General features: G+C 45.8%; 1 protein-coding gene across 6 annotated transcripts in view; it reads right to left on the reverse strand.

The window, feature by feature from the left end:
* Positions 1-5,057: 5,057 nt before the first annotated feature.
* Positions 5,058-25,514, reverse strand: part of SLC41A3 (solute carrier family 41 member 3) — a 77,557-nt gene continuing 57,100 nt past the window's right edge. For 5 of the 6 annotated variants that reach the window (XM_003409722.4, XM_023547843.2, XM_023547844.2 and 2 more), the window contains 7 exons: positions 23,090-23,234; positions 17,243-17,389; positions 14,148-14,292; positions 12,904-12,983; positions 10,357-10,491; positions 7,097-7,245; positions 5,058-5,893 (listed from right to left, as the gene is read on the reverse strand). In XM_003409722.4, coding sequence (XP_003409770.1) covers positions 5,684-5,893; positions 7,097-7,245; positions 10,357-10,491; positions 12,904-12,983; positions 14,148-14,292; positions 17,243-17,389; positions 23,090-23,234 — 1,011 coding nt within the window. In that variant the 3' untranslated portion in view covers positions 5,058-5,683. The remainder of the gene's footprint in view (positions 5,894-7,096; positions 7,246-10,356; positions 10,492-12,903; positions 12,984-14,147; positions 14,293-17,242; positions 17,390-23,089; positions 23,235-25,514) is intronic. The other variant, XM_064274775.1, reaches the window with a different exon arrangement.

The following is a 25,514-nucleotide window of genomic DNA, read 5'->3' on the forward strand; positions in this document are numbered from 1 at the left end:
TCCATCAGGCACTCCTTGGAAACTCTATGGGGCAGTTCTACTCTGTCCTATAGGGTCGCTATGAGTTGGAATCGACTCGACGGCACTGGGTTTGGTTTTCTGGGTTTAGTATGTTGGCTTAAAGATAGTTTCCAGTATTTTTTTTTGTAACTTAAAATATTGGACTTAGTCTAGATAAGTATGCAAAGTAGGATGTGTTTTGTTAAGGCAAAAGAGTATAATTTCGTCCTAAAGTAAAATAACTGGTTATTCCAGAATGACAAAGAGGAAAGTATAGGACAAAATCTGAAAGGATATGAAAAGTTTGTGGAAAAGGAGTGTTATTTCTCATGGTCAAAGCTAGCTCAGATTCGATAGGTTTATTTATAAGATTTTAAAAGAGCTTGGGTACCAAATAATAGAGAATTTAGTTTTCTCTCTGTTACAGTGACATTTTCTTGAATTACTGCCTTGTTCCTAGTAAGAAGAGGTTGTAAATGTTTATCTTTACTTTCTGAGTAACCTGCCTAAAAAAAATTCAGTGTCTTAGATGTTGACTTTACCATGTCCTTGATTGTTTAATTGAGCCAAGTCTTCTTGCTTTTGACAGAGCTAAAGTTTTTAAAATCCTGATGTTGTTCTTAGCCACCATCGAGTTGACTCCAACTCATGACGACCTTACGTACAGCAGAATGAAACGTTGCCCAGTCCTGTGTCATCCTCACGATCACCAGCATGTTTGAGTCCATTGTGGCAACTACTGTGCCACTTTATCTCACTGAGGGTCTCCCATACCTTCACTTGGCCCTCTACTTCACCAAGCATGATGTACTCCTCTAGGAATTGATCCTTCCTGATGATGTGTCCAAAGCAAGCCAGCTGGACATTGTTGGATAAGGTTTTCACTGGCTAATTTTTGGAAGTAGATTCCCAGGCCTTTCTTCTTAGTCTGCGTTAGTCTGGAAGCTCTGCTGAAATGGATGACCCTACTCTTATTTAAAAAACCAGTGGCATAGCTTCCAGCACATAGCAACACATAAGCCACCACAGTACGACAAACTGATAGACAGGTGTGAGGGTTTACAATCAGGTTAACACCTATACTTACTTGTTAAATATTTTACTGTAACTGCTCTGGTGGCGCACTTGTTAAGTGTTTGGCTGCTAACCAGAAGGTCTGCAGTTCGAATCCACCAGCTGCTCCCTGGAAACCCTATGTGGCAGTTCTACTCTGTCCTATAGTGTTGTTATGAGTTGGAATTGACTTGATGGCGATGGGTTTTGGTTGGTTAATAGAAATCGTTGAGTTTAATTAAATATAATTGAAAAGAAAACCTTTTTCCAACCCAGACAACTTCTCCACAAAGGTAGAAGAGAATGAAAACAATTTTATTACTGAATAAACATTAAATTTGTGAAACACAGGACATCTGCTAAAGAGTTTGCAAAGACAGAGGCAATTCATTTCATAGATGTTCTCAAGATAAAAGACTACTAGTCCTCAAATAAAAGGACTTGAAAGCACCATTTATCACACATGGTTTATCCTAAATTCACCTGGTAATTGGGGTGGCCCTGTGCATTTGCTAATTGCCTTTACCAAAGAAATAATAAAAATTCTCACATCTCTATGACAGGTAGATCTTTTTACACTTTGGAGCCAGCCACTTAACTTAAACACCCAAGGAGATGGGAGAGAGGAGCACTAGCTTCCTTGGCATTTACATTTCAAAAACATTCCTCAGTTGGAAAACTGGCAAGAAGCTTACTTAGCCCTTTAAAAAGATTTATATACATTTTCATGGAAGCACCAAAAGAATTTACAAGGTTTCTAAAATTTAAGAAAAAGGAGAGATGGGTTATCTTTCCCTTTTGTACCAGGGAACACTGTATATATACAATTTAGTTTGTATTTACACTTACTGTATCCAAGACTCTGTCTTATTGGGTCGCTATGAGTCAGAATCGACTCGACGGCCCTGGGTTTTTTGGGTATCCAAGTATTGTTTCTCGGTAGCCCATGATCATGCTAAGTCAGATGTTAAAATTTCCTGACAATTTTTCATATTTTGCTAATCATAGATGGTACCTTTCATTCCTAAAATTTGTCTTTTGAGATTTCCCGGAGGTTCCTGGAAAATCACAAAGGATTTTTTTCTTTCACCATGTAAAAAGAAAGGTATTAGGAATAATTAGCTTTATTTGATATGAATTGCATGGGGATTTTTATCAAATCGGAAAAAGTGCTTAGTTTTCCTTAGGGTAAATTTGTATTGTGAAATCTTATTAATATATCTCAGAAATTTGATATATTTGATAGTGCTCTCACTGTCCACGAGATAATCCTACTGCTGTTTTGCCTGATACCAGACAACAGTGTAGTGTTATCAGTCATAATTTCAGTTATTTTAAAATATTGCATGCCACAGAAACAACCAAACTACTTTTTCCAATTGCATTACTTTTGTAATGACTTTTCATTACAGCTTTCACCTTTTCAAAGAAATTTTGTCATTTTAAAAAGTAATATATTATTGTGTTTTCAGTGAAGGTTTACACAGCACGTTCGGTTCCCATTCAACAATTTCTACACAAATTGTTCAGTGATATTGGTTAGAGTCTTCACAATGCATGAACATTTTCATTATTTCTGTTCAGGTTGTTCCATTTTCATTAATCTAGTTTCCCTGGCCCTTTACATTCTCATATAGGTGATTTTTTAAAGGAGTGCAGTAGTTACGGATGATACTGTTTTTTGAGCCAATTTGTTATTTAGCCATTAGGTAACCTCGGGGGTTAATTTTGGTTCAAGGTTTGAAAAGTATCTCAGGGCAATAGTCTCAAGAAGTCCTTCAGTCTCAACCAGTCCACTAAGTCTGTGTTTTTTTTTAGGAATTTGAGGTTCTGCTTCACATTTTTCTTTCATTCTATCAGGGTCCATCTATTGTGATCCAGATTAGAATGGTCAGTAGAGATAGCCGGGCACAATCTAGTTCTTCTGGTCTCAGAGTACATGAGGCCTTGGTTTGTGTAGACTATTTGTCCTGTAGGCTAGTTGTTTGAGCCTTTGGTTTCTTTCTTTCTCTTTTGCTCTGGATGAGTAGAGACCAATAGTTGTATCTTAAATGGCTGCTCACAAGCTTTTAAGACCCAGACACTACTCACCGAACTAGGATGTAGAACATAACTTTGTGAATCATATTACGCCAATTGATCAAGATGTCCCATGAGACTATGGTCCTAATCCTTCAAACCCCAAAATCCAATCCCTTGAGGTGTTTGGTTATGTCTAAGTATCAGTAACTGTGGCCCCTATGTGCTTTATTGTATGTATGAATATCCTTGCCTCCCTTGATGTCCCTTCCCTGCCTCTGCATTACAGGAATATTTTTCTATTACATCTTCGTTAAATGTTGTAGGAACTTAAGCTTTAGCCCTGGGCCTCTACTTTGCCTGACACCACTCCTCTTTACACATGATGAGGTCCATCTACCTGACTGCTCTATTTCCCACTCTCTATCCTTGGAAACTCTATGGGGCAGTTCTACTCTGTCCTACAGGGTCGCTATGAGTCGGAATCGACTTGACAGCACTGGGTTTGTTTTTTTTTTTTTTTTGGTTTTATCCCACCCCAGACCTCTTCATTCATTGCCTAATTAACTTCTAGTCATCCTTAGAACTTAAATGCCATTTCCTGATGCAAATCTTTCCTGAACTTCTGCCTTGGTCAAATTTCTTTAGTACATGAATAGCCTGGCTCTGAGCCAGACTGCCCGGGTTCAAATCCTAGCTCCACCACTCACTAGCCATAGGACCTTGGGAGAGTTAAGAAACCTGTCTATGCCTCAGTTTCCTCATTTATAAATGGGGATAATATCTGTCTCATTAAGTTTTTGTGAGCCTGTTATTAATAATGAGCTAACACACGTAAAGTGCTTAGAACATGGCCAGCCATATAGTAAGTGCTTGATAAATCTTAGCTGTCATTATTACATGCTTTCACAGCACCACGTGCTTCTCCTTTGCAGGACTTATTGGAGTTGGAGTTTAATACTTATTTACGTGATGTTATTATTGACCTTCTCTCCCCATAGACCTTTGCGACAGGGATGATATGTGGTCTTCCCCCAAGGGCATCACCAGGATCTACACCAGGTCTTGGCATCTTGTGTGCTGGATAGTCTCTACTCCTCACCTTTGCCTGGCTCTGTTCCCCAGGAGGCCAACCTCTATGGACAATCCACAGGCTCCCTGGTCCTTTGGTTTCTGGTTGAGTTTGGTCAATGGTAGACACTGGCAGATCAAAGGGAGGGCAGAGAATGAAGTTGGGATTACCCTCTTTCCCTGCCAGGATACAATCTGGTAGCGGCTGTGATTCCTTATTAGAGACCACTGATCCTGTCAGGCAACTTTTATGCGACTATTCTACTATTCAGGTGAACGCATACCTTGCTGTTTTTAGGCCCATAGTTACAATTCCCCCATTATGCCCAGCCCCAGGGCACTGCACCACCCTTTATTGTTTTCTATTATCTGCCCATATATTTATAAACTGTCCCTTCTTCAACCATTGATTTGCTCCAGTGGAGTTTGTCATCTACATCCTTCTGGGACCCTGACAGATACAAGAGGTTCTGTGTCAATGTTTGTTGAATGAATGGGTGGAATCACCTCACTCATCTTAGTCCATTTTATCATATGAAGATAATAATTTTCATTCCAGACCATGCGTCAGGTTACTACGATGGGTTAATAAGAAACAGGAAGTGGACACTTTTAAAGATGAGATACTAGAGCAGGGTTCTCAAACATGAACGCACATCAGAACTATCAGGAAGGCGTGTTGAATTCAGATTGTTGGGCCCCATCAAAAGAGATTCTGATTTGGTAGGTCAGGAAGAGTGTGGGATACCTGGCATTTCTAACAAGTTTTCTGCTGATGTTGATGCACCTAGACTGGAGATCACAGAGAGAAACACTGAACTAGAGAAATGCCAGAGCCTTTTGCTACTTATGGACCCCAAGTCTCTTGGTTCCATTAACCATCTTTAAAGACACAGAAGACCGGTACGATATAATCTATGTTTTATTTTACACCTCTCTGATCACTGAAATCTAGATAGAGGGTTTTGCTAAAAAACAAAGGAACACATTTTTTTAAAAAAGGAAAAAAAAAAAATGTATGTAGTGAAAAGAAATGCAGGAATCTACTGGGAGCAGATGAAGGCGTGCAAGGCCCCATCTGGGAAGGGCTGCACACACTGCAGGGCATACCTTCAGGAGGCCCATGGAGCCTGGGCCTTAGCCATGACTCAGATTGCTCCACCCCAATCGAGGTTGCATAGGCCTGGGACAGTGTAGACACACCCCTCAAAGTAGAGTAGATGTGCCTCTTCTTTCAGCTTCTTCGGGCCAGAGCGCCCTGTTCCCCACACATATGTCCACCTTCATTCACACATTCACCCAGGCACAGGGACACACACTAATGCCTAAGCACACCTGGTTGCATTCATACACTCACAAAACAATGCTTTCTGATTTCAGGGCTCCATCTTGGGCTCAGTTATCAACTCCAGAGTCGATGTGTGTGAGCAGACTGACAAAGGGCCAGCGGAGAGGCAAAGTGTCAGCCATCCATCCTGAGGCCCCAGAAAGGGAGGAAGAGGGAAAATTCTACTGAGCAACTGGGGCTGGGCAGGTTCAGTTAGGGAGGTCTAGACACCAGTTCTGAGAGGCTATCGAGCTCTGCTCTGCTCCTTATTAGCCAGTCAAGAAGGAAGCAGAGTGCCAAGAGGCCAGTCCCCAGGAGGTCTCCCAGTCCTGTAAGGTAGGGGATACAGTGACTGTCAGGATCCAGAGCCTGGTGCCAAGTCACACGAACCATCACTTCTGCCAGGTACAGCAGGATTGTCACCTGATGATAAGGGGCAGATATAGAAGAGAAAATCGAGTCAGAAAGCCAAGTATGGCCAAGAAACACTATCAGAGTTTCAAGGGCAGAAATCAAGGTGGACAGTATCAACCCCAGGCAGTCCCCTTTCTCCAGCTTCTCCTGGGGTCTGAAGCTCATCCCTGAACTCATACAGCAGGCTAGAGAAGTCAACCCTCATCCACACTTTCCTAGTCTTCTTTCTGGTGATTAAGCCCTGCTCCCTGTGCCCAGACAGACCTGTGCCACTCACAATCCTTGGACCTCTCTGTGACCCAATGCCCCACTCCTCTCAGGACTTGGAACCTTAGACATGGATCTTGTTAGTACTTAAATTTGGGTTTGCTTGAGATCCTTTCAAGGAAAGGAGTTTTCAATGGCTGGCCTTTCCTGAAGGTGACATGGGGTGGTCCATACAGCCTGGTCAGGGCTTAGGTTTCCACGGTCCCTTGTCCTGGGCTCACCCCAGTTCCCCTCTTTCTCCCTAGTTGGAGCCATACATATGCTGCTATCAGAGCAGCTTCAGGGACTTGGGGACCCCTGCCCTTCAGGGTCAGGAATATGCTGGGATTGCATATGCCAGCCTCCTTAAACTGGGAGATTTGGAAGTGCAAATCCCTATACTAGCACCACTCTCATGAAATCACCAACCAGCACCCACAGTTCTCCCTACAGAAGCCCTGGGCCCACATTTCCTTGCCCACCTGGGACATCAGCCAGCTAGATTCTCAGCAGACAGGCTGCTCAGAGTACTCTTTTGGTACAGGCACACCAGCTTAACCTCCTCTGCCACCAACCTTATCACCATCCATCCCTGACAGAAGACTATGTATGTCTTTTAGTAGGACCCCAACAGGGGCTGGTCTGTGCTGCAGAGATGTACAGGGCTAATGGACTCTGCTGGGTCGGCTCAGCTGCCTGCTCCGTGACTGCTCCATGATCACATGCTGCATCCCAGCACTATTCCCTGACCCTCTGACAATGAGTGACAAAGTCTTCATGTTTGGAACATGTTTTTGGACTTGAACAAGTTGATGGAACTCCTGGAAGAGGGAGATATGCCCTGTATGTCCAGAAGCCATCTGCTCCTTTCTCAGTATCTCACTCAGGACTGGGAATAAGAAGGGGGTCACCTTTGCTGACTGACTAACCAAATGAATGTTGCTCTCCTGCTGCGGCCATCCTTACCTGGATCAGGCTTGCCAGCAGATACAGCACCAGAAAGGTCTTGCTGCTTGTGACCGAGTGACCTTCTACCAGGTGGATAACTAAGAAGAAAATCAGATGGCCTGGAATCACCAGGAAGAGCAGGACTCTGGCTGACATGGAATTGACTTCTGGAAGAAATAAAACCAAGAAGGTCTCGTGACGTGCCTGGCAGCAGAGGCGACCTTGGGATGTGACAATCACATTCACTGACCCATTTATCCCACAAGTCTATTAAGCATCTGTTGTGTGCCAGACACTGCTCTAACAGATGGGGACACAGTTCTGTCCCTTCCTTCATGGAGCTCACATTTTAGAGATGAGAGACAAACAATAATTGAGTAAGTACAAACAGACAAATACTATCAAGAAAATAAAACAGGGTAACATGATAAAGAATGAAATATACACTAGTGGGAATGAGTTACTCGAGACTGGAAGAGCTCTCCAAGGAGATGACATGTAAACTGAGATCCTGCATGGATAAGGGAGGTGGACAGCAAACTCTAGGCAGAGGAAAGGGAATGTGCAAGGGGTTTAAAAAAAAAAATCCATTGCCGTTGAGTCGATTCTGACTCAGAGCAATCCTATAGGGCAGAGTAGAACTGCCCCTTGGGGTTTCCAAGGAGCACCTGGTAGATTTTAACTGCCGACCTTTTGGTTAGCAGCCATAGCTCTTAACCACTATGCCACTGGGGTTTCTGCAAGGGGCTTAGGAACCTGGAAATAAGGAAAAAAAGGGTTAAGAGTGTGTAGATATAGTGATCTGGGAAGAGACACAAGATAAGGCAGGAGGCGCTGTGCAAATTGGGGTTGAGGAAACTGGATTTAATTTCAAGTATGTTGGGAGTCGTTGGGAGATTTTAAGCAGACAGGGATATGAACTCATTTATGCTTTAAAAAGAGCACTCTGGCTACTGTGTGGATTCCAGGTGGCAAGAATGGATATAAGGAGAAGCAGAGATCACTGATATCACCTGAAAGACACGCTGATGGAAACAGTAAGCTGATAAGAGCTATATTTGGAGGAGACAGCAAACAGAACTTTTTTAAGGACTGGACATAGGGAGGGAGGGAAAGAAAGATCAGTGATCACTTCTAGGATTTTTGCTCTGAGCAACTGGATAAATAGGGTACCATTACAGAGATGGAGAAGAATGGAGGAAGAGGAAGTTTGGGGCCATTTTAGACATAATGATCATTCAGGTATAGTGTGGCACCCACCGCCTCCTGCTGAGGCGGTATAAGAGAAGGCTGGGCAGTAATGAGGCCCTCTTCCCATGGTGTCAGTGGAGACCATGTAAGGAGCTTAGACTTCCACCCCCATCTTATAGTAACAAGGCACTATCCCCCTCCCCATCAAGGTTGTTTCAGAGGAGACCAAGTAAAATGCTGTAATGTCACCACTACACAGAGACAGTGAGGCCTCCCCACACCACGGTGTCAGTAGAGGCCATGTTGTAAGTAGTAACAGGCACTCCCATGTCTCCCAGTCAAGATGGTGTCAGTGGAGGCTTAGTGATGAGTCTCAGCCTCCATATCCACCTGGCGGTAAGAAAGCAGTACATTCCCTTACCTCCTAACACAGTGTCAGAGGAGGAGGCTAGCTAAAACAGAAGCTTTAAATATGGTCCAGAGTCTCATAATACCCAAAATGTCCAGGATTCGATCTAACATCACTCATCATACCAAGAACCAGAAAAAAGAAAGACAATCAAAAGACACCAACACCAAGACGACCTGGATGTTAGAACTGTCTGGAAATTATTTTCATAAAGCCATCATAAAAATGCTTCAACAAGCAATTAGGAAAACACTTAAAATAATAATAAAAAAAAAGGTGTCAGCAAAGAAACAGAAGATACAAAAATAACCAAATGGAATTTTGGAACTGAAAAAAAAAAATGCAATAATTGAAATAAAAACTCAATGAATAGGGTCAACAGCAGAATGGAGAGGACAAAGGAAAAAAATCAGTGAACTCGAAGATGTAATGATAAGAATTATCCAATCTAAACAATAGAGAGAAAAATAGGCTGGAAAAAAAAAGATGAACAGAACCTCAGGGACAATCTAACAACCCTGTGATTCAGAGTACCAGAAGGAGAGGCAAAAGATGGTGGAGCTGAGAAAGTACTAAAAAAAATAATGGCTGAAAATTTCCCAAATTTGACAAAAGATATAAGTCTACAGGTTTAAGGAGCTGAGAAAGCCCCAAATAGGATAAACCCTAAGAATCCATGCCAATACATATCATAATCTAACTTCTAAAACCACAGGCAAAGAAAAAATCTTGAAATAAGTAAGAGAGAAATGACATCCTACTTACACAGGAAAAACAAATCAAGTTACAACAGACGCCCCATCTGAAACCATGGAGGTCAGAAAGAAGTGGCACCACATTTTTCAAGTGTTGAAAGAACCTAATGACCAACCCGAATTCGATATCCAGCAAAAATATCCTTCAGGAATGTGCCGGCAGACTTAACCCAGAAGAATGGCTAAAGGTAGTTCTTCAAACAGAAAGGAAATGATAAAATAAAATGGGAGAAAAGATCCAATTTATAAAAGCAATAAAAAGATCGGACACCTTCAATGGCTTCCCCTGGTTCTCAGAATAGAATCTAGTCTTTTCTCAAGCTTCAAGGTCCTATAGAATCAACTCCTTCCTAGCTCTCTGGCCTCAGTTTTCCTTCATTCTCTCCCCTGCTCACTGTGCTCAGCTCTCTAAACTTGCCGAGCTCCTTCCTGCCTCCAGGCCTTTGCTGGGCGTGTTCCCTCTGCCTTGAAGGTCCTCAGAGAGGACGTTAATTCTCTAATCCCAAATATGTGTCTCCTGCAACTGTATTTCACTGCACCCTGTGTTTTTGCCCTTTAGAACATCACAGTGTGTAATTATGTGTTTATTTCTTTTATGTTTATCTGCCCTTCTGGACTAAGTACTCCATGAGGGAAAGAATCAGCTTTCTCTGTTTCACCACTGTGACCTCATAGACATTCAATAAATTTTTTTTTGAGTGAATGAATGAATGAATGAATGAATTAAAGCAGGGGTGAAGAGTCAAGGTCTTTGGGATGCTGGGGTCCCAAAAATGACCAACGCTGAGGTCAGCACTGGCTTTAGGCTTCCATTGTTACAAACACCAGATTCCAATGACATCGATTTTTTTTTTCCCAATTACATTGATTTGTAATTTGTTCAAAGAAATGGCCCTTTGGCCTCTGGAAGGCAATAGACCCACCTGAGGAGCAGAAGGTAGAGCATGGATTAGGCCAGAATTTTTTCATCCAGAGGGGCAGGACCCCAGGTGTGCTCCAAATATGCAGGTAGGTAGAGATCCGGCTGGTCTGAATGGCCACTAGATTGCCACCAACACCTGGAAGGAGAAAAAGAAGCTGGTTTCCCTTTCTGCATGCCAGTGTCTGAGTTTTACCCCTTATTTTAAGTTCGCTTTTTCCAGGAAGCCTTCCTTAATTGATTCAGGTCTTGATGTCTTTTCCTTCCTTCCCCCTGGACCACAGATGGTATTTGCCACCAAGCAAAGGTGGCCCAGACCTTGTCAAAGAGATTCTGAGGTAATAACTGTATCACCTTAACAGCTGGCATCTCTTAAGGTGAGGGGACGGTGTCTGGCAAAATAGCTTCTCAATAAATATTTGCTGAATAGAGGGAGGGTAAAAGGGAAGGACGGAATTCAGGAAGAGAGCCAGGATGAGGGCAGGAGACAGGACAGATGAGTCTATGGGAAAACAGCTTGACAAGCCACTCTGGGTTAAGAAAGCAAAACCTCAGAAAGATGGCTAAGCTGGAAAATTTGAGAAAATCATTATTTTTTACACTCGAAGGTGGGAAGGGGAAGAAAGTGAACAGTGGATAAGAGCAGGGCAGTGAAAGGAGAGGACACCGCCCTACGGAGACAGAGAGGCACGAAGTGAAGCACCACTGGAAACCTCACATGGCTGGGTGGCCGGAGAGGCTTTTAGGAAAAGACGTTCTCTGCTGTGCCATCTCAGGTCGCATGCTGTGTGGTCCCCTCTCTGGGGCCCCCAAGTGGTTAGCATACACTCCTGCATACATACATGCCGCTTCGGATAAGCTTGCGGAAGGGGATTTCTTTGGGGGAAATTTAGAAGAGCTAGAGGTTATGAACAGATTGATGGGGCACAGAATATGGACAGTGCCCGGAAGCAGAGTCGGAAGTCAAGAAAACACATACATACGTGTTGCTCCCCAGAAATTCTGGGGCTCCTTGCTGAGACCCCAGGCTTCCATGGGGTGTGGAGAGCTGATGTATCCCTGTAGAGCCCACGGTAACTGTTTCTTTGAAAGAGTGCTGAGAGAAGGGGGGTGGGTTGCCCCCATCCTACTTCCTCAGCCCCAGGGAGGGCAATCTGTCACTGGGCCGGATAGGCATCAGTGACCTCCAGGGGCAGAAAGTGGACTGCCTCAGCTGTTCCTGAGGATGCAAAGAATGGTCTGTGGGCCAAGGATGGCTACAGATCAATCTTGTTTGGTTTGCACATGATATATACAAGAAAAAAAAAAGGGAGGGGGAACTCTCATATTGATTGGCAGCATTTACCAAATAGGCATGTTTATATAAAATCCAGATTCCCAGCTTCTCTTAACAAATCAGCTCCTGGAACTCTGAGTCCACATTCCCACAAGGCAACAACTGGCTGGAGCTGAGTAGTCGTTACTCCCTTCAGACTTGAAACGCCCCGTACTTTGCCGCATTCCCTACCCTTCCTTACTGGCTAGCTACTGTCTCGCCTGCTTAACTCATTCGTGCTGCTTACGTGGCACCTGCAGGCATCTGAGTTGGTGACATCGGAGATAATTATCCTGAGCTTATGGCCATCTGCACATGACCTAGCGTCACTGTTTTCACTCACTGTGCCTGGCTTGTCTGTGACAAAAGCACACCCCAGGACTGGGCCATGCAAGGAACACAGGCCTGGGTCCCACAGCTGAGTGCTGTGCACCTGCATGGGGCTGCCTGAGGGTCTCTAAAGCCTGTATCTGCAGTCTCATAAGGACAGAGCCTGGGGACCAAGCAAACTGGGCAATAAGTTACCACATTTCATTGTTCTCCTGATTGGCCAGTTCCATTTGCAGAGCCTTATCAGAAACCTGACACAAAGTCAAGCTTTGGTTAAAACAGGAGTCATAAACACAAATGTCTACAGGTCTAAACCTGGGTGGTAAATAAGTGAAGGGGGTCAGATGTAAGACAATAGGGAGTGGTGGGGATTGAGGCAAAACTGAGAAGCACGTGTCCTATTTCAAGGCAGGGTGGAAGCAGCCGAGGCTCTGTTTCAGTCCCAGAATGCAAATCAAGTATTGTCGCAGCCTTAATTGTTAAGAAGACAAAAATATCGATTTTTGTGCATAAGTGTCTGATTTTTAAAGGTCATCAATGAATCTGAATAATAAAAAATAACAACAAAAGCATGAGAGCCCAACAACCCAGTTCTAAAGGCCACGCTCAGTCTGTAAGCAGCCAGCAGGTTCTGGGTTCAGCCCTCCAAGCTGCTGCCCTGTCAGGGTGCTCAGAGCCCTTTGGCACCTATGAGGAACAGGGTAAGTTGATGAGAACGGCGGGCAGGGCTTTCTCACCCAGGTCCCCTGCAGGGCGGGGTATGTCTGTGCCTGAGGTCCTGAATGCTGCCTCTGAGGGCCTGGAGCTGGACCTCTGAAGTCTTTTCTGTTCAGGTGCAGCCAATGCCTGGGAGCCAACCCTGCCCGGGGACCCCAGGGACACAGGCAGATTGCCTTGAGTACCTACCACATATGATGGGGGTGAAGATGGCCATGCCTCGGTACTGCGGCTCAGAGATGGTTTTGCTCAGGATGATTCCTCCAAAACTGGGAGACAGCACACAGTGTTCCCATGGTCAGCAGGCCGCACTCACGGGACCTTGCAACCCTCCCTGTCTGAGCCGTCTGTCAGCCTACTTCCCAGCCCAGGGCCCACTTTCCTGTTCCCTACACGAAATATATGTTGGGGCTAAGCTAGTCTCCCAGTGATCTCCTCACACTGCATATATTCCATCTCCACCTCTGTTCTGAGTCTCAGCTATTCTGGGAGCCCACTAGATAACGTCAATCCGTCTGAAAAAAAAAAAGAAAAAAAAAGCCTTTCCAGGGTCACTCAGCTGGCTGGGCTGTCCCACGGCCGCTCCACCGCAACTGAGAAGCTCAGGAATAGCATCACAGGCCTGCTGTTCTAGGAAAACGTTGCAGCAAGACCTTCCCAGCCCTTGGAACTAGAGCCCTGAAGAAGTTAGATCCATTTCCAATAAGGAGCCTTCTGGAAGACACCTAGACCATGACCTCTTCTTCCCGAGATTCAGTTAGGAAAACATGCCAGAATATACCCGGGTGGCCCTGAGCAAGTTGTCCTAGCAGGAAACAGCTCTGAGGATGAAAGTGCTCAGAGCCAGGGCCCTGGTCTCAGCTTAGGCCTGAGAGCCCAAGGGGGCACTACCTGCACAGCCCCTCTAGGTCCCATCAGCTGCCATGCTTTTGGAAACACTGCCTGGGCAGGCAAAGGAATTAAAAGAGCTGCAGCCTTGAGGTCCCATGATGGACCCACTGCAGCCTAACAGGAGTCTGGTCCCCCAGGACCTCTGCTGGGCACAGGCCATGTGAGACCTGGTGTCCAACAGCAACCAGGTGTGGCAGTGGGCCGTGGTGCAAGTGGATGCATCTGACTTTCCCAGTTTGGGCTCCTCCTGGCTCCCTGGTGCTCTGGCCCTTGTAAACAGGATTGCCTCCTTTAGAGTGAATAAGCTCCAGGGTGAGAGGGTGGCCTCAAGGAGGTTTCCCACAGACGATAAAGTGAAGAAGTTTGGGACTGGGAAGTTCACGAAGTCATGAAAGTCACCCTTCATTCCAACCTTCACCATCGAGGTAGTGAATGCCACCCTCCCTCCAGGGGCACCACTGTCCTCAGCTGCTGCCAGACCAGAGGCCACGGGTGGCAAGAGGAGCAGAAGAGAAGGAGACAGTGGCTTTGCTCATGCTCACCTGCTGATGACCATTGCTAGGATGATGGGGAACCACCCAAACTTGAGGATCTTCACGATAGGTGGGCTCTGCTTGGCTATGATGCCCCACACTGGGGTCAGAGCAACAAAGGCCACACAGACCAGTGGCATCAGGTACCAGTTGTCTGTAAGAGGAAGACAGGATGCCACGCTGAGGGGTGGGGAAGGTCAGTCCTGGCCTGAGCAGGGTCAGAGATGTGTAGGGGGGCTTGGGATTAAGGGCACTACAGGTCTGAGGAAGCACTTTTTTCTTTGTCAGTTTAGGATGGACTCCAGTCCCAAAGAATGTTCACCACCCCGTTATGCACCCAGAAAAGTTCCTTCCTCTCTATCTCCGGAATTTCTACCGTAATCACTGCTACTTGTGTGACTTTTTGCTGTGTTTCCAGCCTCTGTCTCCTTCTGTCCCAACCTTATCATCATTTTTATGATTATCATTAATGGGAGTGTGATATGTGCCAGCATTGTTCTAAGCACTTTACTCGTGTGATTTACTTTCATCTTTTGAACAACCTGCTGAGATGTCATCCTGAGGAGATAGAAGTTAAAGAGAAGCCTACCCAGGGCCCACAGCGAAGAAGAGCTTGACACAGCCAGAGTCAACCAGGTGATGCCCTGCCCTGGTCCTTGCTGAGTCCCAGTCCACAGTCGGCTCCTCAGCTTCCCCGCCCCTGCAGTGTCTTCTTCAACCGGTGTGCGGCCAGTGATGACTGCCCTGGGTCCAAGTTAGTTTCCCACTTCCTGGGCCCAGGATGGGCCTGGCACACTTCAGCACACGTGTGGGCACCACTTTCTTACAGTCTTGTACTCTGTGCATCTGAGTTTCATCTTCCAGACACACAGAACAAGAGAGCATCTTCTAGATACTGGCTTTCTCCAGAACACTCTCTAGAGCTGATCCTTCAGAGTACAGGTTCCAGGGTGGTGCGCTGCCTACCTGCTGACTTGGTTCCAATACTCATGTGCCCAGGCACAAGTCTGGGTCCCTTATCCTCTTTCTCTGGGCAGGATCATTAGGAATTCCCCTCTTGTCCTCCACTGCATCCAAAAATTATGGTCAGTTCCTCTGCCACAAGGGATGCCTGTCCTCATGGGCAGCTGGAAGGAAGGACAGGCCACCAATGCCTGCGACTGGCTACGAACAAGTACATCATGGTGGAAATGGCCGACCTCTTTACCATCCCAGAAGATAGGAGGATGGCAAGCTTAGAGCAGATCTTGAGCTCTCTGGGGCATTTACTTGCAGGGCTTTGAGTCCAGTCCAATTTTAAAATAACTACTCACTAGCCCCCATAGGAACCCTGGTGGCACAGTAGTTAAGAGCTCGGCTGCTAACCGTAAAAGGTCAGCAGTTCAAATCCACCAGCCACTCCTTGGAAGGAAACCCTATGGGGCAGTTCTACTCTGTGCTACAGGGTCGCTATGAGTCAGAATTGACTCAACAGCAACAGATTTTTGGGTTTAGCCCCCACAGAGGTTCCTGGCTCATATTCTTCCCAGCATCTTAAGGAGTGTGGCTTGTCTTCTCAACAACTCAGTAAGCCTGTCCACCAGAAAGGAACTACAGCCCGCTGCTCGCTCACTCAATCATGGAAGGTCATTTCCTGTGTGCCAGGCCTGGCGACTCCCTTACTGCAGCAAAGACAAACCCATCGCCTCATTGAAGACAGGCAACCCGACAACGGCTTACCATCTAAGGAGGCATGTGTGGAAATACGTGAGCGGTACAGTAGGGGATACAGAGGAAGGTATGGGGGCATGTAACTCATTTATTTTGCAAACCAAGCTCAAGTAATTAGTGCAAATGGAAATCATCTTTTTCAAATCCAGTTTGATGTAAAAATATAATCAGGTGATCTTATTCAATTCCTGCAGTTGACCATTGCCATTTACCTGAGCTTCGAGAATCTTCCAGGTATCTCCAAACCATTAGCTATCGTTGATGGCAGGCAAGACAAAGGATGGCAATGAGACGGCCCCAGAACTGGGACAGAAAAGGATTCCAGTGCTGTTACATTCTAAATCATAGTTGTGTTCTTTCAGCACTGCATTTGGGAACATTTAAAAATGAGGTTGTTTCACAAGTCACTGGGTCCATGTTCCCACATAAAAAAAAAAAACATGGCAACACTGAATTGGAGCTTTGTTGAGGCTGTTGCCTTAAGCTAGGGAATTTCCTTCAACTAACCACTGCCATACACCCCACCACTCCTTACAGGCTCATCCCTGTCCACCTCACTCATTGATGCTCCCTCCCACAGGCATGTGAGGTAGCAACCAGGCTCTGAATCAACAACACACTAGTCCAAAGTTGTGTAGACCTGTATCAGGGAGATTGGACCAGGCTGAAAGCCTTCATGTTCTGAGGCAGAAATGGAACACTCAGGGGGGACTGGTCAACTGTGAAAACCCAGCAAGGGGAGGATCATCTGCTCCAGGGTAATGTTGCCTGGCCATGAGAGAAAGCACTGTTCCCCAAGGGGCATCTCTGCTCTATGGTGAAGTTAAGGCCACGAGGCCCTGGGCCAGAAGACATGTGGACACGTCCTTCAACCCTCTGACCCTGTCACTAGGCAACCTTCTGAGGAACCCTGAGTTTCTCTCACCTTGTGCCTGCGGGGAGAGTGCACTCTGCTGTGGCTCCCCCATTTCTCCCACAACCATTTCCTTGGTAGAGGCTGTTTACTTGCAGCTGGTGAGAACTGCCTTCCCCAGGAGGCAGATCGCCCTGCGAGGATATGTCCAAGTGGCAGACCAGCCCTCTACCCTCAGACCCTGCCTGGCTCTCCCTGAATCCCTCTGTCGTAAAGCGTGACGTAACAACCGGTGTTTCTGAGGAGCTGGGCTGCTATTCCCCCTCACACGGTTTGAAGAGCACTTGATCGGAACATTTCTTACTTGCTGTATGACCTCAGGTTTTCCGTCTATAAAAGGAGGGTTTTGGGCCCCACGACACCTTGGGTTCCTGGCTGTGGGTGTGAAGCCCATTTGAATGATGCTGGCTGGGTACAAAAGCTCTCACTCAGCCTTGGTGGTGACCTGCCCTGAGACTCCTCTTCCTTGGGGCCTCCCTACCTTTGTGTTTATAGAAGAAGCTGCTGACCAAAGCCAGAATGGACAGTGTGATGAGGTCTCCCAGGCTGGCTGCAATGGGGGTGGCGATGTTGTCTGGGTTGACTCTGAACTTCCGAGCTCCAATTACTATACAGACCATCAGCATTCCTGCAGAGACAGACGGGAGAGAAAGGAGATTCAGATTCCAGGAAGTCAATGACTCTAAGAAGGCTTGGGGACACAGCGGCTATGGCATGGTGATGTGACAGAAGTGAGCCATGAGGCTCCCTACTATCTTGCTGGACATCTGTCCAAGCCTAGGTTTGAAGCCAGGCTGCCACAATGCGTTCAGAGTCTCTCCCACTACCCTGGATGCCTAAAACAGCTGGAACAGCTGGATCTAATTTGAGACTGGAAAAGTTGGATCTACTTTGAGACTGCAGAGAGATGCTAAGAAGTGGCCAGAAAGCTTTTTTTTTTTCCCCTTCAATTTTTATATTTTATTTTTATTGTTGCTGCTGAGAATATACACAGCAGGACATACGCCAATTCAACAAATTTCTACCTGTACAATTCCGTGACATTGATTACATTCTTTGAGTTGGGCCACCATTCTCACTCTCCTCTTCCAAGTTGTTCCTACCCCATTAACATAAACTCACTACCCACTGAGGTTCCTATTTAATCTTCTGAGAGGCTGTTGTCAGTTTGATCCCATACAGACATCTTAAAAGAGCACAATGCTCAAGGCAGACATTCTTTACTAGTTAAGCTAAACTATTGTTTGGTTTTAAGAAGACTTCAGGGGTATTTTCGGTTTAAGAATTAAAGATTATCTCATGGCAATAGTTTCAGCGGTTCATCCAGCCTCCATGGTTCCAGAGAGTCTGCAGAATCTTCTGTAGTACCCTCAATCAAAAGTTCAACGTGCAAAACATCTCACAACATGGTTGAATATGGAGGGCATTACGCTAAGTGAAATAAGTCAATCACAAATGGACAAACATTGTATGACCCAAAAAACCAAACCAAACCCACTGCTGTCAAGTTCATTCCAACTCATAGAGACCCTATAGGACAGAGTAAAACTGTCCCATAGAGCTTCCAAGGAGTGGCTGGTGGATTTGAACTGCCGACTTTTTGGTTAGCAGCTGAGCTCTTACAACTGCTATGCCACCAGGGCTCCCAATATTGTATGAGACCACTATTATAAAAACCCAAGAAAATATTTACACACAGAAAAAAAAATCTTTGATGGTTATCAGGGAGAGAAAAGATGGGGAGGGGGAATCTCTAACTAGATAGTAGACAAGTGTTAACTTTGGTGAGGGGAAAGGCAACACACAATATAGAGGAAGTCAGCACAACGTGACCAAGGCAAAGTCATAGAAGCTTCCTAGACACATCCAAACACCTTGAGGGATGGAGTTGCTGGGGCTGAAGGCTGGGGACCATGGTCTCGGGGACATCTAGGTCAATTGACATAACAGTTCATAAAGAATATGTTCTATATCCTACTTTGGTAAGTAGTATCTGGGGTCTTAAAAGCTCGCGAGTGGCCATCTATGATACATCTATTGGTCCTATCACGTTCAGAGCAAAGAAGAATGAAGAAAACCAAAGACAAAAGGAAAATATTAATCCAAAGGACTAATGGGCCACATGAACCACAGCCTCAACCAGCCTGAGCCCAGAAGAACTAGATGGTTCTCAGCTACCACTACCAACCACTCTGACAGGGGTCACAATAGAGGGTCCTGGACAGAGTGGGAGAAAAATGTAGGACAAATGATCAAATTTACAAAAAAAGACCAGACTTACTGGTCTGACAGAGACTGGAGGAACCCCAGACTATGGCCCCTGGACGCCCTGCTAACTCAGAACTGAAGCCATTCTTGAAGTCTACCTTTCAGCCAAAGATAAGACAGGCCTATAAAACAAACAATAACACGTGAGGAATGTGCTTCTTAGATCACAAGAGACAGGAAAACTGGAAGAATGAACACAGAGAACCCAGGGTGGAAAGGGAAAGGGGAAGAGTGCTGACAGGTTGTGGGGATAGCAACTGGTGTCACAAAACAATTTGTGTATAAATTTTTGGAATGAAAAACTAATTTGGGTATAAATTTTCACCTAAAACACACACACACACACACACACACACACACACACACAAAAGTTCAGTAATGGTAGCCAGGCACCATCCAGTTCTGGTCTCATGGCAAAGAGGGCAGTTATTCATGGGGGCAACTGCATTTCCTCCTCTTATTCCTGACTCTCCTTCTTCCTCTGTTGCTCCAGGCAGACAGAGACTAACCGTTGTATCTTGGATGTGGCCAGAAAGCTTTGATGATACCCTCCAGCCAACTAGGAAGCGAGCCAAGGCAGGTCACCTGTAACTACTAAGACATGGGCTCGCAGCCCACTGCTGCTTTGAAGGCTACTCCAAAACTGCTCCGAGCAATGGTGCCCGAGGGACTGGGTACAGGCCTCCCTTGTCTGTCCAGATCCTCTGAGAAGCAGACGCCAAGGTGGGATTAGAGTGCCTGATGAGTAGGGCCAAGCCTGTTCTTGGGAATGGAGAGGGAGGCAGGGAACTGGGAATGGCCAGAGCGCCATGTTGGCTGGACCCTGGGGAGTAAAGAGGGAAAGAAGGGAAGAAGGAGGTATAAGGACCTTAACAGGCAGTGCAGTGCTAAGGCCATGAGCAAGGCTGTGAGGAGCCCTCAAGTCACATCCCTCAAGCTTGCAGCACCCAGGTGGGGGCTGAGAGTGCCCTTAGTGACGACTGCAGAACAGCTAGCTGTCAGACACAGTCAGAGAGCTGAGTGGTCAATCTTTTTGGTACCATATCTCTGAAATTCCACTTGGTTCTGACTGTTTCAGAAAGTTAACAACACAGCTCACCTTTCTACCCCACTACATCACCTCCTAGCACTTAATTCAAAAGAATTTTATTTACTTCTTTAAGAAGATACTTTGTACCTTGGCTATTGGTATTTAACACTACCCAGGATCCTGTAATTCTAAAAAATAATTAAAATTATCACCTGCAGCTGGTGCCTGATTTCTACCACCAGCCACGGCTACGACCTGAAATGTCAGTCTAAGTGAAGGGCTGCATGAAGGAAATCAATGGTTGGGGGTGTTGATTAACCATGATGATGATGGCACCTGGCTTTATGTTACAGTCACTTCCAGGCTGCACTGTGAGCCCTGGCACTGTTTCTGAACTTTCACACATTTCTGGAACAACTATGATAGGTTCCTGCTGATGAGTGTCTCCAGTCTCTGGGCCTCAGTTTCCCCATATGTAAAACGAGGATGTAGGAATGGTGTGCTCCACAAAAGAAAAAAAAAACCCCATTGCTGTCGAATCGATTCCAACTCATAGTGACCCTATAGGACACAGTAGAGCTGCCCTGTAGTTTCCAACGAGTGCCTCATGGATTTGAACTGCCGACCTCTTGGAGAGCAGTCGTAGCTCTTAACCACTGTTGTGCTCCACAGGCCCTGGCATTTTATTACTTTCAGAACGGACTTCATGCCACACGTCTGCCAGGCTCTGCTTCTTTGGAAGGTGTGGTCTATTCACTCTCCATGTTTTGGCCGCACTTGCTAACGGCCTCCAACCTCTGTGTACACATATGCAGGTATGTGGCCTGGAGTGGTCGTCAGCAAACATCTAGACCAGGGGAGCTCAGGTTGCACATCTGTAATTGAGCTTTCCTGTATTTCCTGCATTTTCTCGAGTCCCAGCTCCATCTTGATCATACGTACTAGCACATGAATGTACTGGTAGGCTTCCCAGTAGGGGCAAGAATCCACCACACAACTCCGTTTTGACCTACAGACACCTGAGATCAAAGATACTTAATGAGCAATCAGATGGGGGATAGAAGGTAAGTAGAAGTCACTCCATGGAGTTACCCTTTGTTCCTTTTGTATCGCACAAAAAACAAGGCACTTGTTGGCAAGGTATACAGAGACACAGCACTCAGTCAGGCCCAGAAGGGAAGCAGGGTAAAGCACATCATTCAGCAAACTTGTAGGAGCTGGCTAGATGCTCTGCCCTGCTTTAAGTGCTGAGAATAGAAATAGGGCCCTGTGCTCACATAGCATGCACGCTTGCGGCGTGGGGAACAGATGGTAAACAAGTAAATGAACAAGCATTTGGAATTAAGTAAAACAGGAACCTCAGGTAAAGTGTGCCTGGGGAAGGAGGATACTTCAGAGGGTTTCCCAGAGAAGGCCACCTGTGCGGAGTGACAGTCAACACTCACCTGAAATTACCTGTGTGCTCACGTATTTACCGTCTGCCTCTGCACTACAAATACAAATCAAACAACAAGTTCCTTGTGCACTTTGCTCACCAGTGTATCCTCAGCACCTTGAACAGTGACTAGCACATAGAAGACTGAATAATGACACTATACTCTATAGGCATGCCAACTGTGGCTTCCCCACTAAAGTGGGTGCCTCCCTAAGGACAAGATTATGTCTGCAATGGCTCCGTCTCTGGCCGCTATAGACATTCACTAAGCACCTACTATGTATGGGACCCCTGGTGGCATAGTGGTTAAGAGCTCAGCTGTTAACCAAAAGGTCAGTGGTTTGAACCCATCAGCTGCTCCTTGGAAACCCTACGGGGCAGTTCTACTCTGTCCTATAGGGTCGCTACGAGTTGGAATCGACTTGACGGCAATGGGTTTGCTTTGTGGTGTCTGACACTATAATAGGAGACACTAGGTCCCTGCTCTCAAGAAACCAACATTTGAGCAGGTAGGTGAGACAGAAAATGAATAAAGAACCATGCAAGATAATTTTGGATGCTCATAAGTGCTCTAAAAGGAAAACGGTGATATGGTGGGTGTCATGGATTGAATTATGTCCCCCCAAAAATATGTGTCAACTTGGGTGAGCCATGATTTCCAGCATCATGTGGTTGTCCTCCATTTTGTGATTGTAATTTTCTGTTTAGAAAGATTAGGGTGGGATTGTAACAGCACCCTTACTCAGGTCACCTCCCTCATCCAATGCAAGAGGAGTCTCCCTGGGATGTGGCCTGTACCACCTTTTGTCTCTCAGAAGATCAAAGAAAAGGGAGGCAAGCAGAGGGTTGGGACCTCATACCACCAAGAAAGCAGCACCAGGAGTAGAGCGCATCCTTTGGACCTAGGGTCCCTGCACCTGAGAAGCTCCTCAACCAGGGGAAGACTGAAGATAAGGACCATCCTCCAGAGCCGACAGAGAGCTGATGCCCTGAATTTGGACTTTTAGCCTACTTTACTGTGAGGATATACATTTCTCTTTGTTAAAGCCATCCACTTGTGGTATTTCTGTTATAGCTGCACTAGGTGACTGAGACGGTGGGGAATGCAGCAGTGGGGAAGGGGAAGGGAATGGAACTGTTGAAAGGGTGATCAGGAGAGGCTTCTCTGAAGACCTGGAATCCAGCCTGAAGCCTGAGCGATTGCAGAGCCTGGAGTGCAGTTGGACTCAAGAAACGTATGAAGATGGAGTGAGAGAGCAGCTAGCGTGGATCAAGAGTGACCACAGGAAAAACATGGCTGCAGAGCAAAGGCCACTTCTTTCAACAACGGGGCAGGGGGAGGGGCAGAGTCAGCAGCTCCCTCTGGCCCACAAGCCTGCCCAGGAGAGGGGCGTGTGCCCTCCTCTCCTGCCCGCATGACAGTTGTGAGAACCTAGCATGCTTCCCCACCCCTACAGGATGCCTCAAGCCCTGCTTTGGCATCCCCGTTTCTGGAATCTCCGAGAATGAAAAAAGCAGTCAGCTGGGCACAAAGCCCCGGAGAGGTGGACAGGCGAGCAGCTGGCAGGGGGATTCTGGGGGGGGTGTGAGCTCACCTAAGGCCAAGGCGGCGAGGAAGGCAGTGAGGACACTGCTGGCACACAGCAGCCCCATCTTTGCTAAGTCCACCTCCTCACTGGACACAGCTCCCAGCAGCAGGGCGGCCAGAGCAGCCAGGAGCCCCACGACAGTGGCCTGCACCTGTCAGGGCAGAAATCAGAAACATGAAGCAAGGTTCCCCTGGCGCACTACCCTCCTCCATTCACTACATCGCCTCGGGACTCTGCAGGGTATGTCACCAGCCACTGCCTCCTTCTCCTCACCCTTACAACTGCTAAAGGCCCCTCATCCCAGGAAAAGACACAAAACCTTCCTTCAGGCCAGGTCCCTTAGAAACCACTGCTTTCTACCTTCACACCCTTGTAAGACACCACCTTTAATTGTGCAATCTATATTTTCTACTCCATCAAGGCCACCCAGTCTCCTGTTCAGGAACCCCTCTAAGTGCTCCAAGCAAAACCGCTCTCACGTCTCTGCAGTACGCTTCCAAAATGGGAACCTCTGCGGTCCCAGAACAACCTCTGAGGCCGTCCTGCACACTTTCTGCCTCTCTCATGGACTTTTCTTCCTTGGCACTTTCCCTTTCTCTGTGTTCTCCTCCAGGGAAATCCCACCCACTCCCAGGCCTGAGCTCCCAGCTCTATCCTTGTAAGGACAATGTCTCTGTTGCTTGCACAGATCCTGTACCAGGATGTGCCCCAGACCTGAACACCAGTACTGGCACTCCTAATTCAGAATGTCTCAAATGAAACATTTATTAGTGAAGGTTGAACAAAAAAAGAGCTCCACCAGGTAGATGGATGAGAAAAAGCCATTTTTAAAGATGAAAAGATGCTCCCCAAGTTTACGTAGTTCTAATCAAAGTCCCAATAAGATTTTTCATGGCACTTGACAACTGATTTTTAATTTCATAAGGATGAGTAAATGCGCCAAGACAACTTTGAGAAAAACAATCAAAGAGGAGTATTTGTCACATTCATTATCAATATGTATTTTAAAGCTATAGTAATTAAACAGTATGGTACTGGCAGAAGACAAACAAATAGATCAAGTAGGATAGGACAGAATTCAGGAAAAGAATCATGAATATATGAAAGTATAATACAATAAAGATGGCAATCAGTATGGAACGGATGACTATTAAATAAATAGGATAAGGGAAACTGGATATTTGGGGAAAATAAATGGATCTCTTCTTCCTACCCGCCCCCCCCCCCCCACACTCCTCAACATAAAAATCCAAAGTGGGAAACAGAAGAAAATATAGAATAATATGTCTAAGACTTTGGATTAGAAAGGTCTCCTAAAGACACAACACATGAAATCCATACAGCAAAATAGAGATAAAATGTGTATGTCTAAATATGACTTCTAAATGATAGAAGTTCAAAGACAGGAATACACAGGGAGAAAATATTTCTAATATATTTACATAACATACAAAATATTTCAAACATATATGTAAGTCCAGAGGAGCCCTGGTGAAGCAAAGGTTAAAGTGCTTGGCTGCTAACCAAAAGGTCAGTGGTTCGAACCCACCAGCTGCTCCACGGGAGAAAGATGTGGCAGCCTGTTTCTGTAAAGATTTATAGCCTTAGAAACCCTATAGGGCAGCTCTACTCTGCCCTATAGGGTAGCTACGAGTCAGAATCAACTTGATGGCAGTGGGTTTGGTTTGGGGTTATATGTAAGTCTAGCTTACGAATAAAAAAAAAAAAAGATAAACTGACAGAAAAATGCATAAGAGATGTATATAGGCAACTCACAGAAAAGGAATTACAAATGGCTAAGAAATATATGAAAAGACTTCCGTAGAAATTAAGAAAACTCAAAATTATACCCCAATTTGAAGATACCTTATTCATTTGTAACTGATGTTGGTCTTCCTCTATCAAAAGATAAACCAAACCTGTTGCTATCAAGTTGATTTCGGCTCACAGCGACCCTATCAGAGCTGAACTACCCCATAGTATTTCCAAGGACTGGCTGGTAGATTTGAACTGCTGACCTTTTGGTTAGCAGCCGAACTCTTTATTACTATGCCACCAGGGTTCCACTAAAAGATACACCGCCTTATTTTGTACTGGAGTTCCCAGCTCTGAGAACAGAGTCCAGCACTCAGCAGGTACTCTCATATGCTCAACAAATGAATGAATGAGACACAGTTTTTCTTCAATCTGTCAGACTTGGTAAAATGAAAGCTTAAAAGGTTGATAATGTAAAGTACATAGTGACAAATACGTGGAAAAATTGTTCTCGTACACTGATGGTGGTAAAAATTGGTACAGGAATTTTGGGGGTAATTTGGCTGTATATTATCCACATACCTTATGATCCAGCATCTTTCCCAGAGAAACATTTGTACATGTGTACAAAGAACCAGGTAATAAGGATAACAATCGTTATGACTAGCGCACATAC

Source organism: Loxodonta africana, chromosome 22 (assembly GCF_030014295.1).
Source record: "Loxodonta africana isolate mLoxAfr1 chromosome 22, mLoxAfr1.hap2, whole genome shotgun sequence".
Classification (NCBI taxonomy): domain Eukaryota; kingdom Metazoa; phylum Chordata; class Mammalia; order Proboscidea; family Elephantidae; genus Loxodonta; species Loxodonta africana.